General features: G+C 40.0%; 1 protein-coding gene across 1 annotated transcript; it reads left to right on the forward strand.

Moving 5' to 3' along the window:
* Positions 1-290: 290 nt before the first annotated feature.
* Positions 291-16,622, forward strand: LOC137969707 (carboxy-terminal kinesin 2-like). The gene is made up of 13 exons (XM_068816046.1): positions 291-410; positions 1,179-1,257; positions 1,948-2,094; positions 3,673-3,952; positions 5,974-6,164; positions 6,984-7,232; positions 8,867-9,160; positions 10,070-10,354; positions 10,893-11,069; positions 11,222-11,360; positions 12,808-13,021; positions 15,324-15,399; positions 15,653-16,622. Exons 2-13 carry the CDS (start codon positions 1,234-1,236, stop codon positions 15,698-15,700), a joined length of 2,124 nt encoding a protein of 707 aa, XP_068672147.1. The 5' UTR covers positions 291-410; positions 1,179-1,233; the 3' UTR covers positions 15,701-16,622.

The raw sequence follows: 16,622 nt of genomic DNA on the forward strand, positions 1-16,622 counted from the left end.
ATAGCGATGCGATGGAGCACATGTAACGCGATACAGATCTAGATACCAAATACTTGTAATTGATACTCCAATAAATTCTAAAACGGAAATGTCAAAAGCTATAATTTAAGAATAATACAAGAATATTTTCAGCCTAAAATCGGCAGAAAAATAAGAATATTCAGCCTGGGCCGGAAAAACAACATTCTTATCAGTATATTTATATTAAGAAAAAGTTTAGTTATGAGCGAAATTACCCAGAGGTCAAAGCGCAGTATCGCGGGAAGTTTAAATTTTCGAAGATCCAATCAAATCACTTCATCCATCGATCGAACGAACAGTCGGTTTTTTCGCCTTTTAGTATTCGAGTGAAACCAGACAGGTTTTGTTTACAGCTCTACAATTCAACAGATTGCGTCGCATTTTGCTGTGTAAGTTAGCTTGAGTCTATCTTAATTTTAGAGGGTTTTACCGCGATCGTAACTTGATTTTTGACAAGCGTTTTTGATTTAATGTTAGCCGCACGAAAACGTAGCGTTCTTTGCTATCAGAACCATCTGTTAGAAACCCAAATTTTAACCAGAGATCGCTCTTTTTACTTGGAGCGACATCTGACGGGTACTTTCTGTTTTGGTGGCATTGATGAGACGAACGATGGGGTGGATTTTATTTTTCAAAGCTGTACATGCAAATAATGTGAAAAATCTGATTGTCCATTTTGTAATCAACTTAGTTCATTTATTAACATTTGCACACAAGGTAAGCAAGTTCGGTAAGGTTATAAAATTTCAATGCTACATGAATAGCAACATTAATACTCAATCGTTGGTGTATCACACAGCTAGAAAGCCATCCTTATTAACGAAATTGCCTTTGAAATTTAGCCTTTCACGCAAGCAGAGTAAGATCGTTTCCAAGTATCAACGGAAAAATACTTGGGTACCTGGGAAATGAAAACCTTTTAAAGGATAATTAAAAAAAACCATTCTGTTATTATGATGAAGACTAGGCCCGATTACTGGTCAAAAAGTGAGTTGTAAATAACAGTGTTTTGGAGGGAAAGCAAGCTTAAAATTTTGCGGTTGAAAACTTCTGAACACGGTAAATGAAACTAACTTTACTTATCTATCATGAGTCTCAAGTTTTTAATTTTTATGCTAACATAATAAAGTTGTCTTTATCATATTCTGTATTGACAGCCTTTTTAAAGACTTCCATCAAGTTCAAGTCTCAAATACAGAAGTGTTATCAAACATGGATGTTACCCCAGTGCAAGTTGTGAGTTTCTATTTTTACAACTAATTGAATCTCTATGCAAGAGAGTAGCCTGCATAACAGACGCTTATTTATGATCCTCGCACTCACGGATAATTTAACCCTTTGATGCCTAACCTGGCCTATTAAAACCGGCCATACTTAGTAAATTACTCTGTCAAATGCCAGACGATTTTACTATTTTACATCTGAGAAGACCGAATAGTGCTGATAAACAGTATTTAAGCCTAAACACCCATTTTAATTACAATGGTTAGCTTTCAATAATTGCATGGCTCACAGGCTCGCATATTGTACAAACTCTCTTACATCTGGCTATTCAGTGGTGGTGGATACACTTGATCAGGATAACCTCTGGTATTTTTCCCTTTCATTGGATTTAATATCTTGAATAATGCTGGTACAGTATATGACTGTAAGGTTAATATGAACTGTGCCAAAGGCAACATCTGAGTAAGCACTGTCTGTGGACCTGAGTCAGAGGGAATGGTTTTTTTCCAAATGTCTTCACCTGTTGGCTCTTGTACAAGAAGCTCTAAATTTCAACTTGAGAAGTGCAGCCAGGTAATCTAGAGGCCGGTTAAATCTTACTGTAGATGCTGTACTAGCTGGCAGCCAGTGGCCAGTTGTTCTCTTTTCAGCAGCTTGGAAGACATTGAGCTTCAAACTACATGTGATTGATTCCTTTTTCAGCGATCACCATTGTCAACACAAGACCAGAATATCATGACCAGTAAGTCTGTTGTAAAGCCAACATTTGTCAGCAAGCTCAGACCACCATCAGCTGTCAAGAGGCCTTGTGAATCGACAATGGCCAATGCTGTGTCATTATTTTCTGAGGTATTGAGTGGACTTTCTCCTTTATATTATACAGCAACTCTAACCACATATAATTTGTACAGTATGATGTCCATGCAAGTGGAATGAAACAACAATATTGCAGGAGTCTATATGTACATTACTGGTATTTTGGAAACCGTGTCAGGGCTGCATGGACCTGGAGAAAAACCCTCGGAGTCAGACACTAGAGAACGAGAATTAATGTCGTCTCAAAATATAAATTCGCATTATTGTAATCACTTCGTAACTATTTCAACCTTTTTAATATGTCATGCGGTACCTTTAGTTCTTAAAAAATGACACTGGTTACAACAGTGCTTAATTTAGGGGAGAAAATGAGACGTTTTTTTCAAGTGCTGACGTCCTTCATAAAACCTCAGATTTGGCTATTTCACGTTGTTGTTTCGCAGACGACAGCAAAGAAAAAGTAAAAAACTCACATGCAGGGCTGGCAAGGGTATTGCTTTTACCCAATAAATATGCAAATTTGTGACGTCCTCATTGCTTAAGTTGCCTACTGTGTCAGGATATGGGAGACAGTGACTTGCTCTCAACTCTGCGAGTCACCCAGGGTTCAGTCCTTGTCATCAACCCTGCGCTCATATGTGCACTGCGCTGAGTTTAAGTTGATCTCAATCTTACTCCAAGGGTTTTTCTCCAGGTACTCACCCCCTCCCCCCTTCCCCCCCCCCTCCCCCATCAAAATTGACTTTCAGTCAGCTCTTACATATACATTGGGAATGCACAATCTATGAGACATCTGAGAACACTGTCAAATAGCACTGATCTAAGCATTCATTTTAAATGGTTAGTTTTCAATAACTGCGAGTTAGCACCAATTTTAAAACGGTTAGCTTTTAATTAAAAAATCACAATCTGTGAGCGAGTTAGGAAGACATGCAAGGTATCTGAGAACTCTGTCAAATAGTGCTGATGAAAAGTATTTACATGTACATTGTAAGTCAAAGAAGTCCCATTTTAAATGGTTAGCTTTCACAATCTGCAAGCCAACTAGACGTGGGAAGCATCCGAGAAGACTGAATAGTGCTGATAAACAGTATTTAAGCCTAAACACCCATTTTAATTAAAATGGTTAGCTTTCAATAATTGCATGGCTCACAGGCTCGCATATTGTACAAACTCTCTTACATCTGGCTATTCAGTGGTGGTGGATACACTTGATCAGGATAACCTCTGGTGTTTTTCCCTTTCATTGGATTTAATATCTTGAATAATGCTGGTACAGTATATGACTGCAAGTAAGCACTGTGGACCTGAGTCAGAGGGAATGGTTTTTTCCAAATGTGAAATGGCTATGGCAAATGGATGACAAAAAAATTAATGAAGTCTACTTATTTGTTTTAAAACAACAAACCACCTGGCTTCATTCTACATCAACTTATTTTAAGCCAAACCCAAATGAAATTCTGGGAGTACAAAGAAAATAGGGGAAGATTCAATAAAGATTTGGCGAGGATGAATGGCTGTCTATCTACCATTATGAACATTTTCAAATTTTCACTTAACATTAAAATCGTTTTTTCATTATGTACTAAGCCTACAAACTTGACATTTTAGCCTCCACCCAAAATGACAAGATCATCATCACAGAATTCTTTGAAATCTGCTTCGCAAACAAAACCAGCAGTACCTAGGTCAAATACTGTATCAGCAACGTTAAGGCGCCAGACAGCAACAAGTTCTGTGGCAACGAGGGGTCCTGCTGCAGCAAGTCAGCCTCAAGCAAGATCACTGTCAACGATTACCAAGAGGCAAACAATAGCTTCCAAACCACCCGGCAGTGTGAATAAAAGTTCAACTGGCAATTCAAAGCCACCCTCTGTGAAAGGAACCGTAGGTGAGAAGTTAGCATAAATTTATTGTTGCTCCCACGCAGACGTCCTTAGGCCTACATGACTTTGTATGTCATGGAGGAACACGTAGGATATCTGTGTGAGAGGCTATAAGTTTTCATTAGCTTTGTTTTAAAAATGGAGGTAAGTTGGCAATATTAGGCTAAATAGCTGACTTTTAGGGAGACTCCAAGCATTTAGTCAGACAGAACATTAAGTGATAAATATGGGTGGAAGATTTGGATGGTGTTTATAATAACAATTGAAAGCACTCTGACTCTGAAAATGCCATTCAGCATCAAAGCTGTGAAATGAAAGTGTGATGAAGTTGATTATCGATTACATCCCCGGGGTCCCTCGGTGACCTTTCTCGAGGCTACCGCAATGTTGCTAAGTACGTAAACTCACTAGCTGCTCTTGCTTCAACTTTTCAGTGCTGTAACGCCTCTGCCAAAGGCAGTATATTGTGATACAAGCTGACCCTGACTGGGCGGGTTACCCACACCTATCATGTAAATGCAAGGCTGAAAAAATGAGAGTTTATATGGACAGGCAGGTTACCGCACCTCCATGTAAACATTGAGCCATCCTGGAGCTTCCACTATTGGCAGCCACAGTAGCTCCAAGAGGGAGACTGACTGATGGCAAAACCCGACAAGTCAGCCATGAGCCCTCACGCCCCAGGCATCCATCACACTGACAAAAGTAGAGGGGGGGGGGGGGGGGAGGAAGGGAAAAAACGCTCCACACAAAATGCTCCTTCTTCCCGCCTCATGATAAATAAGCTCTACAACGAATCTGGACCCCAGAGCTCTTCTCTTGACTGAGGGAGAGAAGAGCTCTGGGAAACCCTAAAACATTTTATTTTTTCATTGCCAATAAGATACTTAAGCTACTTACAATACAGTATTTACACTACTAACAATACACAAGACACTAAGCACTACTTACTGGTGTTTGTAACTACTCGCGAATATCATGAGTACTAGGACCTCAGAAGTGCTAATGGTCAGGAAACATCGCACTGAAGGAGGTCGAAAAGAAAAGCAAGTACAAAGACCTTGAACTAGAAATACAGAGAATGTGGAATATGAAAACCATAGTGATCCCTGTGGTTGTCGATGCGCTTGTTACAGTAACTGTGACAGTTTATGAACAGAATAATTGACTTGCATGACTGATGCTACAGGTGCATGGTTTGCGCCCGGCTGACGCACAAAAAGACACCAGCAAAGACTGTGGTAACAAAGACAACAATAATAATAATAATAATAATAATAATAATAAAATAATGATAATTGTCATTATTAGCACTACTACCTGATTCCATTCTTTACTTAAAAATGCTTACAGACATATAGATCTATACACATACGAAGGAAAATGGTCCTATTAACCTCTTTTGTTCCTTCTTTTCCTAAATTACTTTCTTTCTTAGTTTTGATTGTTTCTATGCAAGTTTTTTTCCCACAGAACTAGTCCTGTTCTGGAACTCCCTCTTACTTCGCCCTGAAAATGGGCCTGGAACCCAGGCAGGAAAAGAGGGTATTACTTGCAGGCGCATGCTCGGAATGAGCCAATCTTATTGCACTAGATACTAGGGAAGATAAATGCAATTATTAAAAAGGGAATTACGGATATCAGATTTCAAGCATTTTCATTGGCTCGCCCGGACACAGGCTATGAGTTCATATACCTGCTGTACCTTATAATGGGCAAGGAACGCGTCAGCAATAAAGTGAGCCGTTTTGGAGCGGAATTGACCGAGGCATTAATGGGTGCTTTAGTCGACAATACATAGAAGAGTTGTTGATCCTGGAGTTTTTAATAGAACAATTATTCTACTCCGGCTCGCTGGATGTAAAATGATTATATCACTTCATATCCAGCACGCCCTCGTAGAATAAGTTAAATGGAGGAACCGCCTGGGTTCCAGGCCCATTTTCAGGGCGTGGTAAGAGGGAGTCCCGGAACAGGACTACCACAGAACTGGAACTATGCAGTAAAATCAGTGTTTATTAACTAGGAAAGAAAAGGGCAGCTTGGGACTATAAAGGACGTTTGGAAGATATGGAAGCTTTTGTAAAGAAATCAAATTCCTGCATGGAAGGTATGACCAAGACTATTGGTGATAACCAGGAGAGAATCTGTTTTCTGGAATCATTGAACAGACAACTTGAGGGAACAGTTGAGGATAAAAATAAACAGAGCCAAGAGGTATGTTTGTAACGCGTAATGCCTTATCATGGAAAGTTAAGGTTCTCTTCGCAACCTGGCCCGGGTTGCTCGAAGCATGATTAGCGAGGAAACAAATCTATAGGTTTTAATACCTGTTGTCAAACGCTTAGCACGAACCAGGCCTCGGTCAACCGGTCCCCTGGTTGACAATCCGACATAGTTTGCTGCTAATCTAGCCGTGTGAAGAAATTTGAATGCGGCTTAGAAACGGGTCGTTCTCAAACGACAGAGTAGCATCGAACTACTATACGGCTGATAATGCGCTATGATGCCGGAGCTCGGAAAATGGTTTAAACTGGATTAAAGACTTTCAACAAACTGTACTTATTCCATACCCCGCTCCTTTTGGGTTGTCGGGTACTATTGACGTACAAAAGCCAGTTTCGATCGAGAAAAAAAATGTAAAGCCGTAGTAACTTTCTCAAGGTCCTTCATGTTAGGTTATTTTCACTGGTATTGCCCTCACTGACAAAATGTTTAATGTACATGTCTCTGGCTATTTGCTAGTAGTTAACAGTTTTTTTGGCTGGCTTATCTTGCATCTCAAATTGAAGGATTCTGGAAGAGGTCCGAGATTACTTTAGGCGATCCAGTTTTCGTGCGACTAGAGTGCAGAAAATCACCTTGGGGCTTTTTCGTAGGAAACACTTACCGCGCACGCTACCGCCCGCTTCACGCGTTTTCGCGAGGGAAGTTCTTTCAACGTGGAGATCATTACAGCTGTAGATTTCCATGCATTGTGATTAATGTAAGCTTTTTCGCGCGTTTTCACGTTGAAAATTAACTCTTCTTTTCTAGGCCGCAGAAAGGATCCATGACTTACAAATAAAATTCAATCACGCGGAAGAAGAAGTTAGATCGCTCCAACTGAAACACGAGTTTGAGTTGGAGGTGGAAAAGAGAGCAAAGTCAAGCCTGCAACGTGAGAAGGACGTGCTCGAAAGCGAACTCGGCATATCCAAGCAAGAGGTGATGGCTTTGAAGTCCACTGTGGCCAAAATGACGGCTGATTCACTGGGAATAACCACAGAGCTACAAGCTACGAAGGTTGGTGTTCGCATCGATTTGAAGTGAGGGCATGATACCTCTTAGTTACTCGATCTCGTAGCCTTGAAGAATTAGCGCAGTCTGTGAGGGACGAACATAAACTACAAAAGCAGAAATTTCTGCGCATGCGTTTGAATTAAATATACTATAGGTCAAGCTCCTATTTTTTGGAAAATCATCTCTGTTCTCATTTTTGTCCTTGGTGAAAAATGCAGTATTTTATGGTAGTGAAACAATTCCTAGACCAATATACTTGATCCTGGCTTGGAAGCACGTCAGTTTTTGCCCGCTGACAATTTTTATCTAGAAGATACATAATACAAACATCAGTGTTGCTGTTTCAAGCCGTTTTATTTATTCCTTGAGAACAGTGCGCCTTGGAAGGTTAGTTCCAGGGTCTTAAGGTCTTCGGGTGTTTTTTGGAGCCTTAGAGGATACCCTATTTTCTTCCTATTTTTATAGAGTAGTTTTTGTTTCCTTCAATTTCCTTGGTGAAAAGATTTGCTATTTCCCTATTATAGGCCACTTCGGAAAATACCATAATGCTCTTTGTTTGTCCCCCCAAATTTTGCATAAGCATTGTTTTTGTTTTCTCTTGGGACCATTGTAAGTCCCAAAAGAAACTGGAAACAGTGCTTAAGCAAAATTTTGGAGGGACAAACAAAGAGTATTATGGTATTTTCCGAAGTGGCAGGAACCCATGACCCGGAGCCTACAGCTCCCGTACTGGGCCAATGTAACGGCATTTTTACAGACCGATCTATTTTTAGACTATCTTTTCCAGAAAAACAAAGGCATTTCCGGTTCGGTGACCCTATGACGTCAGCTTAATTTCTTGTAATTGGTCATCGGGCTCCTGTGGGAGTCTCATTAGCGGGAAATTCAATCTACAAAGAAATCGGTCTGTGAAAACGCCGTGACACGAACACAGTAGAGTTGTAGGCTCCGGGTCATGGGTTCCTGGAAGTGGCCTATTCACCATTTACACCCTGGTTTATGTGGAAAGGATGAAGAGCTGAACATTAGATCATTATTATACTATGAATGAAAGATGTACATATATTTGAAGAGCGGGTTTTTATGAAAGGGACGAAATGATGCTCGCACTTACCTAAATTATTTAAGCAATTGTCTCTTGTAGACACTTGAAAAATTCAGGTTGCTTCAACGGCAAGTCGATTTGTTGGGCTCATGTGCTACTTTTTTTTCTTTTGTTTATACTGTAGAGCGGTTTTCAATCGAGTGTCGAAAGTAATCAGCGAATTGCTTTGGTTTTGCATTACCTCACTCAGTGATTGGCTCAAAGTTCTCGCGCCACTTTTTCAACCAATCAGAAATGAAACCAAAACCAATCCTGGCTCGCACGTGCACATTTTCCCGCGCTTTGTGTCGGCTGCATGTAATTACTTCGAGTTTTGATTGGTTTACAGGATTGTTTGCCTCCATTTTGATTGGTCAAAGTAATTTCTTTGGTTTTGGTTTTACGACACTTGATTGAAACTCGCTCTATACCGCTAAAAAAAGTGACAAGGAATAGATATTAATCCATCGATGAGAGGCTGATGAAAAAAAGTGCTTTAACATTGCGAACCATCAACGGAAAAGGTGAATTATAAAGAGCTTTATCCCTCCAGGTTTCTCTCGAAAAAACGCACAACGAAAGCCAACAGAAAAGTGAAAAAATCTCTCAACTGGAAGAAACTATACGCGGTCTACAGAATCGCGTGGCTGATCTGGATTGTAAATTGCGATCCGAAGAAACCATCCGCCGCGACCTGCACAATACCATCCAGGAACTGAAAGGAAACATCCGGGTTTTTTGCCGTGTGCGGCCCTTGCTAAGCTCAGAGGAAAGTCAGCGGTCATGCGCGTTTTCGTTTGGACAGGACGAACGAGAACTGATCATCGAGTCGACCTCCGCAAATGAGGTGAGAATGTTTGTTGTCAATTCTTGGTTTTCAGCACACGATGTAACTTCGGCTATGTTATCGTTCCTAGACAGACAAAGTGTGTTCACGAAAAACAATGTGACAAAGCATTAATTTACAGGGCTTGCTTTTGTTAATATAGGCGTCGCCGTAGTTGGGAAAATCGGACAATAAATGATTGACTTTTTTGTCTCCTTTGCTAGAAAAGCGGCTGAAAATAGGTTGGTTCGTTCGTTCGCCGGTTTAACTTTCATTTTCGATCGAGTTCAGAATAAGTCAACGTTATGCATTTTTCACAAGGATCATAGTTCCGTTTCGTTTCGTTTGTATATAGTTTCGCTCTTCAAAGTCTTCGAGTAGTTCATGTAAAAAGTCTAGAAATAATTGCGTAAGTTAAGATATCGTCTGAATAAAGAGTGGGCCCAACATTTTATACCCTGATTGAAAACCAAGAATAGACAATGGACAACATCGAAAATAAAAACAAAAATTGTTCAGGCTTTCTTAACCCACAAGAGCTCCAACGAACTTGTTTCACATAACAGTTTTCACGCAGCCACTTAAAAATGCAAAAAGACCTTTTACAACACATTGAACTTCACAACAAGAAAATACTACTACGTGGCTTTTGATTGAAGCATACTTAAGTATTTCTCGAACGGTCCCAAAAGTCGGAAGCACCTCGCGAAAGCAATTCTTCACCGATAGCTTTTATTTCAATCGTCCAATTTTACTTACTATTTCATCTCTGTTAAGGAGTAACTACCTTCTTCAGCCAGCATTACTCCCAAGAAGAACTTCACTTGAAGAAAATTAAATCATTTCTTTTCCTGGCCATGGACAATTATCATCGGATCTATTATTGCCCCACAAATGTATAATTTCCTGTTCTTTTGTTTTACCTCACAGAGCGTATGTGGCACCAAAAAAGCCACACCCAGGTATGATTTCGCCTTTGATCGAGTCTTCAACGCATCCGCGACTCAAGAAGACGTCTTCGGCGAAATATCGCAGTTAATTCAATCCGCTTTGGACGGTTACAATGTGTGCATATTCGCTTATGGCCAGACTGGTTCAGGAAAGACGTACACGATGGAAGGGAATACTGCAGACCATAGCACGCAGGGTATGATTCCTAGGGCCATGGAACAGGTGTTCAACACATCCCAGGACCTCAAGGAAAAGGGCTGGCAGGTGATCTATCATAGGCACCCTCAGTTCGACTCCTATTTTAAGCGCTCCCTTTTCATTGGGTTTCGCTAACACCGTTATAGTGCCACGGAGTCTACGAGGTTTTTTAGGCGAAAGTGACGACCTTGAATAATACGAAAAGTCCCTCGGGGCTTTGGAGCGTTTGATATAGAGACGTCTTGCAGTATAGAATCAACTCTACTGCGGCTATTCTTTGCCGGAGTTCGAAGAAACGCGTTTGATTTTACCTAATTTCCCCCCACCAAGCTGCAGGTATTGAGTAACTCTAAATCACTCTACTGTCTGAATACTTGTCTCTGGGTCCTTTAAGTTTTCCCATGTAAACTGTAATCCATGGATTACACGTATATAATTCCTGGGAATTTAAGTTACACTGTGATTGGTAATTCTGTTGAAATACAAGTGCAACAGGGCGACCGGTTGAAAAAGGGTATCCCCCTTTAGATTTCAAACCACTCTACTCCCGAAACCTGCGTCTCAGCAAACGTACTAAATTTTCGTATGTCGTCTTTTTGTTTAGTACACAATTGAAGCAAGCTTTTTGGAAATTTACAACGAAACTATCAGAGACCTTCTGGGCTCTGGGGACGCCAACACGAAGCACGAAGTCAAACTCGTCAACCCAACCAACACGGGAAATACTCACGAGGTCATGGTTACCAATGTCAAGACAGTCAATGTCACGTCAGAATCACAGGTGAAATTACGTTATCTATCGAAGTTGCGTTTTCGAGTTGCTGTTGTGATTGCTTTAAATTTCTAATATTAATGTTTTGGAAGGACGTTTGCTTCAGAACACGAAAACCTCAGGTAGTTCAGGGCTAAAGGATTTTATTTTCTCTACTATAGGTGTACAGTCTATTGGAGAAAGCGACTCAGAACAGAGCGGTGGCTGCAACGCAATGCAATGAGCGATCATCGCGAAGTCATAGTGTTTTTCGGCTTAAACTTGTCGGTGAAAATCAACTAACAGGCGAAAAATGTCAAGGTACAACTAGTGTTGATTGTGTTGAAACTTTAGGGATCGAATTTAGCCCGGGAATGATTAGTTGTTCATTTTGATTGCTATCTGAATTTTAGAGGCAAGCTATCGTTAATTGGTCCTTTCAGAGATTATGTCAGACTTACCAAAAGAACTCGCTATTTTCACCAATCCCATAGTACAGTTGCCATTCAAACAATGGATATCCAGTTCACTGAAACATGATACAGTTCCAAGAGTATTGTTTTTATGTAAAGAATTCCCCTTCCCCCCCCCCCCCCCGAAATTAAAACGTATTGCATTATGGGATGGGGAAAAGGGAATATGATTTGTTTTTCGTTCGAGGAGAACGTATTCTAATCGTGTCAGTTCGGGTGTCGATCCATTTCAGCGTTTGGACACCGTCTTGTTATGGCACAAATAACTCGATCTCATATGATAGTGTTACGGTTTGCCAAAGGGAAGTCAAGTCCTGTTGGACGGGTTTAAAGCGGTTTTCAATTGAGTGTCGAAAATAATTAGCGAATTGCTTTGGTTTTGCATTACTTCATTCAGTGAATGGTTCAAAGTTCTCGCGCCACTTTTTCAACCAATCAGAAGTGAAACCAAATCCAATTGTGGCTCGCGTGTGCACATTTTCCCGCGCTTTGTGTCGGCTACGTGTAATTACTTCGAGTTTTGATTGGTTTACTGGATTGTTTCCCTCCCTTTTGATTGGCCAAAGTAATTACTTTGGTTTTGGTTTTACGACTCTCGATTGAAACTCGCTCTAATTACTGGATGGGTTTAGGGTTACGCTGGGGAGTCACATTGTTTGGCTATCGAACAAGAAACCGATGTCCGACAAAACCGATATTACATTACAACACATGTATTTCATAAATGTTTTAATAAAATTATTAGCAACAAGATAACAATCAACATACTTAAAGTGAACCTCCACTCTTACTACAGAATAAGTTTAAACCGAAGGAAATTATGTTTACAAACAAATTTGTTCGAGATTTGTTTTCAAAAAAGTGTTTATATCAGGAAAAGTAAATTTTAAAATCGCTTATTTTCACTTTCAAATTTCGGGGGCGCCGCCATCTTGAACAATTGCGACGTGTTACGGTTACCCTATTTTTCTGACACAAAGAGCTTTTGTCTAATAACAATCGGGCAACCGTAACACGTCACAATTATTCAAGATGGCGGCACCCGCAAAACTTGAAAACTAAAATAGGCGATTCTGAAACTCATTTCTTTCGGATACAAACGCTTTCTTAAAAAAATTTTTAGATTGACTTGACTGTAACAGTAATTTCCTGTGATTTAAAGTTATTTTTGTTGAAATGGAGGACTCCCTTTTAAAGTATGATACCTTCATTACCAAATAAACACTAGAAAAGGATACAAAACGATTCTTCGCACAATATACAACTGCTTTCGTATTATTGACTTTTCCTTTCAGGAACTCTAAATCTTATTGATCTGGCGGGATCAGAGCGTTTGAGCCAGTCCTGTTCAACGGGAGAAAGACTACGAGAGACGAAAAATATCAACAAGAGCTTAAGCAATTTGGGAAACGTCATCATGGCTTTGGCGAACAAGGAACAACATATTCCTTACAGGAATTCGAAACTGACTTTTCTGTTGCAAAACTCCCTCGGTGGAAACAGCAAGAGGTAAGCACCTCATTTAGTGCATTTGAACATATGCGGCGAAATTAAAAAATATACCAAAAACTAACCTCGTTTAATAGACTAGTACCCACAGGTCAGTTTCACGCGCAGTTTAAATACCAAATAAGATAATTTTGAGACTTCAGGTTCGTGATTTACTGGCAAATAAACTCTCTTGCTGGATGAAAACTTATGAAGTCGAAATTCTTCATCACGAGCTTGGGTCCACCTCGTGTATTATTTAAATTTTTCCTTCATTTTTCAGCCAGTGCTGGCTTTTGTTTGCCGGTGCATCAATTAGAGCAGTTTTCAAATAACAGTTCGCAAATAATTACGCGATTGCAATTGCCACGCTTAGTGATTGGTTTAAAAATCTCGCGCCAGTTTATCAACCAATGAAAAGGAAAATCAAAACCAATCGTGACTTTCACGCGCGCTTTGAGCAAGTTACATGAAATTGCTACGAATTTGGATTGGTTCATCGCGCTGTTTTCACCTGCTGTGATTGGTCGAAGTAATTGCTTTGGTATTTGTTTTACAACAGTCAATTGAAAACGGCTCTATACCGTAAAAGCAATTATTCCAAGTTGTTCTGAATCTGAATTGTGCATTAATTGTCTCTGACTAAAGCTGGCATGAACAGAGCTAGAGATGAAGGAAAAGAAGTTAAAGATTAGCGTTGGTAATGCGCCTTCTGTCATCCACAGACACGCGAGCGAGCGGAGGCATTGGGTTTTGTTGTTTAATGTCCCCTTTTTGGCGATGACGGTGTTATGATTCGAGTTGATAAAGCTCAAACGTTGACGGTGATAAATCGACCTTTGTCGAATAGTCTAATGAAACCAAGTTTTCGTGTTTTTCTCTCCCACCGACGAAACACAACAGTTTCTTCAACGAAAACGTTACTTCGTGTGGGCTATTGCAACTCTTTTCTGATTGTGCTCAGTCAGTCATCTCCATCCTTTATTCCCTGATGGAAAGAATATATTAAATTTTCATATATTCTAACTGCAAAGTATGAAGGTCTCATTGAAAGTGGTCATCGGGGTTATGAAGCAACTTGACTTTGCAGGAGCGAAAGAAGCCTGTTAAAAAACTCTTCAATATAAGGCTTTTCTCGCAACTGTGAAAGTTCTTTCATAACTGCGTTGAACACTTTCACTGGGGCCTTTTATCCTCTGTTACAAAGTACAGTTTACAGTTAAGGACGTTGCCTACCAATCTCGAACCCAGAGCGGTAAGCGATGAGATCCGGCTATATTCGCAGGCTAAAATATGCGGAGAAAGTAGAACTTAGCAACTGCAAGTGGCTTTGGTATCCAAAAAGAAAATTGGGGGTAGCCATGCATTTTTCGGAGATAATTAAGCTGTTCGCTCTGACGAAGGGTTAACGCTCGAAGCGTCAGCTTTTAGAATCTCTGTACGGTGGCTAATTAACAATTAGACCCGTAGCCCGCAAGGGCTACGGGTCACGTAGAATCAGAATGCAGGATTTGCATTAGTCCACTAGTTAGTTGGGTGATACTAATATGAGTTAGTTGTGTTTCCATGTTTGGAATTTGAGCTTGGAATTTGGACAAAAGCAGTTCTGGTGAAAATATCATTTAGTTTATAGAGCGAGTTTCAATCGAGTGTCGTAAAACCAAAACCAAAGTAATTACTTTGGCTAATCAAGAAGGACGGAGACAATCCAGCAAACCAATCAAAACTCGAAGCGAGAACTTTGAACCAATCATTGAGTGAAGTAGACTTAATGAAAAACCAAAGCAATTCGCTAATTACTTTCGACACTCAATTGAAAACCGCTCAAACGTCATGATTGAGATTGGGTTTATAAGGGTACAAAAGAAAAAAATAGAAGCAGTACCTGGAGCGTACAACCCTTCGTTGTATTTGTGGAACGGCGTTTTTACAGAACGAGTTATTTTTAGATCGATTTTCCCGCGAAACCAGATCTTTCCAGCTAATCACAAGTTTTACATGAGAAATTTGAAATTGCTTCTTACACATTTTAAGTCTTCTTCGCTTACACTCGTACAAGCGAAATTTTATTTAAGAACTCGTCTTGATCTGTGAAAATGTCGTTACATAAACCTAGGAGTGGTGTAGGCTCCTAGTTATGGTCTCCTAAAAGAAGCAAGTCTACAGTTTCCTGGTTATAGTTAGTGCTATCTTGTCTGTAAACATTGTGTGCTAAGTATCCCACCGCTGAATCGGGATTGTTGCTCTCGATTTCGCGAAAAAAAAAAGCTTTAATTTAGTCATCTATAAAATATGATTCGGTGTTTTTTATCTTCATCTCCAGTTTGATGTTTGTAAACATTTCACCAAAGGAAGAATCTCTGCAAGAAACACTTTGTTCTCTTCGGTTTGCCACAAAGGTAAGTCCCAGAAATGTCTGTATTCCGAGACACGAGTGATTTTGAAGTTGGCGAGAAAAGCAAGAGGACACTTCGTGACGCTTATTGAAAGCCGCGTGCATCTAACAATGCAAGCCAGTTTGAATTATGGCGCTTTGGAACAAGGCAATTTACGTTGCAGTTTTGTTGGGACGGACGTTCTGAAGTTGCTGGACAACGTCTCTTACTTAAGTGAATTTCACTCTAATCGTAACTGTTTTATTTTTTGTTACAGGTGAACCAATGCAACATTGGAACGGCGCAGAAGAAAGTTATCAAGTGAAGTATAGAACTTGTGGGGAAGAAGTCTTCTTAAATTACGTGGATCGTATTTTAACCAATGTGAACAGTCCTTCCGTTTTATCAGTGGGAATACATATTCATAAACTACAGTTTGATACTTCAGATGCAGTGGAATTTTAGTTTTTCAGTATTGTAACAACATTGATTAACTCGTTTTGTTTTACTAATGAGGATCAAGCCGCAGGAGATTTTAGTTTTAAATCAGAGTTATTGTAATAGGATGGAAGAAAGTTTGAAGGCTAATTTCTTGACCATAGTGAAATGTCTGTTGCGAAAGACAGAAAATATAATGAAACTTTGAACGAATGGTGGCATTGTAAATACGGCAAATGACATTCACCCTAGAACGAACGCTGACGTATTTCCGGCGACCGCCGGAAAAACGCCTGCGTTCGCAGGCTACATGCACCCACAAGCTGTCAAAATGATCCAGATGTTGCTCCAAAGGCTACAAGCATTCGGAAGAAGCACTCGTGCATGCTCCAAGACTTGCGTCCCGCGACTTCACAAGCTCTGCGATCAGTACACCTTTTTGACCGATACCATTGGCGGCCATCTTGGATTCAGTTGTCCTGAGCCTGAGGGATATATTATGGGATGTCTTGGAAGCAAATGCATATATCTTGTGGGGAAAAAATTGGCTTTATTTTTGGGAACTATTTCGATATTTTCATCCATTTATTTTACGTTATTGTCAATGTCATACAAAGAAATTTTAAAATAATTTGGTAAAAAGAAATTTCGGCAAAACCAATTAATACCCACGGCATATAGGCATCCTATTTCATAGTCATCTTAACCCAAGAAGTCAACTGAGACGCCATGCGCATAAATATGTCTATTTAACCAATTTCAGTTATGTGCTTCAAAAACGCGGGCATTGAATAAAAGCAATGTTTGGC

The sequence above is a fragment of the Montipora foliosa genome, chromosome 9 (assembly GCF_036669935.1).
Source record: "Montipora foliosa isolate CH-2021 chromosome 9, ASM3666993v2, whole genome shotgun sequence".
Classification (NCBI taxonomy): domain Eukaryota; kingdom Metazoa; phylum Cnidaria; class Anthozoa; order Scleractinia; family Acroporidae; genus Montipora; species Montipora foliosa.

What these genes read in the sequence shown, in the direction of transcription:
- LOC137969707 (XM_068816046.1), top strand. Translation starts at nt 1,234, where the DNA reads ATGGATGTTACCCCAGTGCAAGTT. An exon ending in TCAAGGAAAAGGGCTGGCAG is followed by an intron (nt 10,355 to 10,892) that starts GTGATCTATCAT and finishes CTTTTTGTTTAG; the next exon opens with TACACAATTGAAGCAAGCTT. An exon ending in ATGTCACGTCAGAATCACAG is followed by an intron (nt 11,070 to 11,221) that starts GTGAAATTACGT and finishes TCTCTACTATAG; the next exon opens with GTGTACAGTCTATTGGAGAA.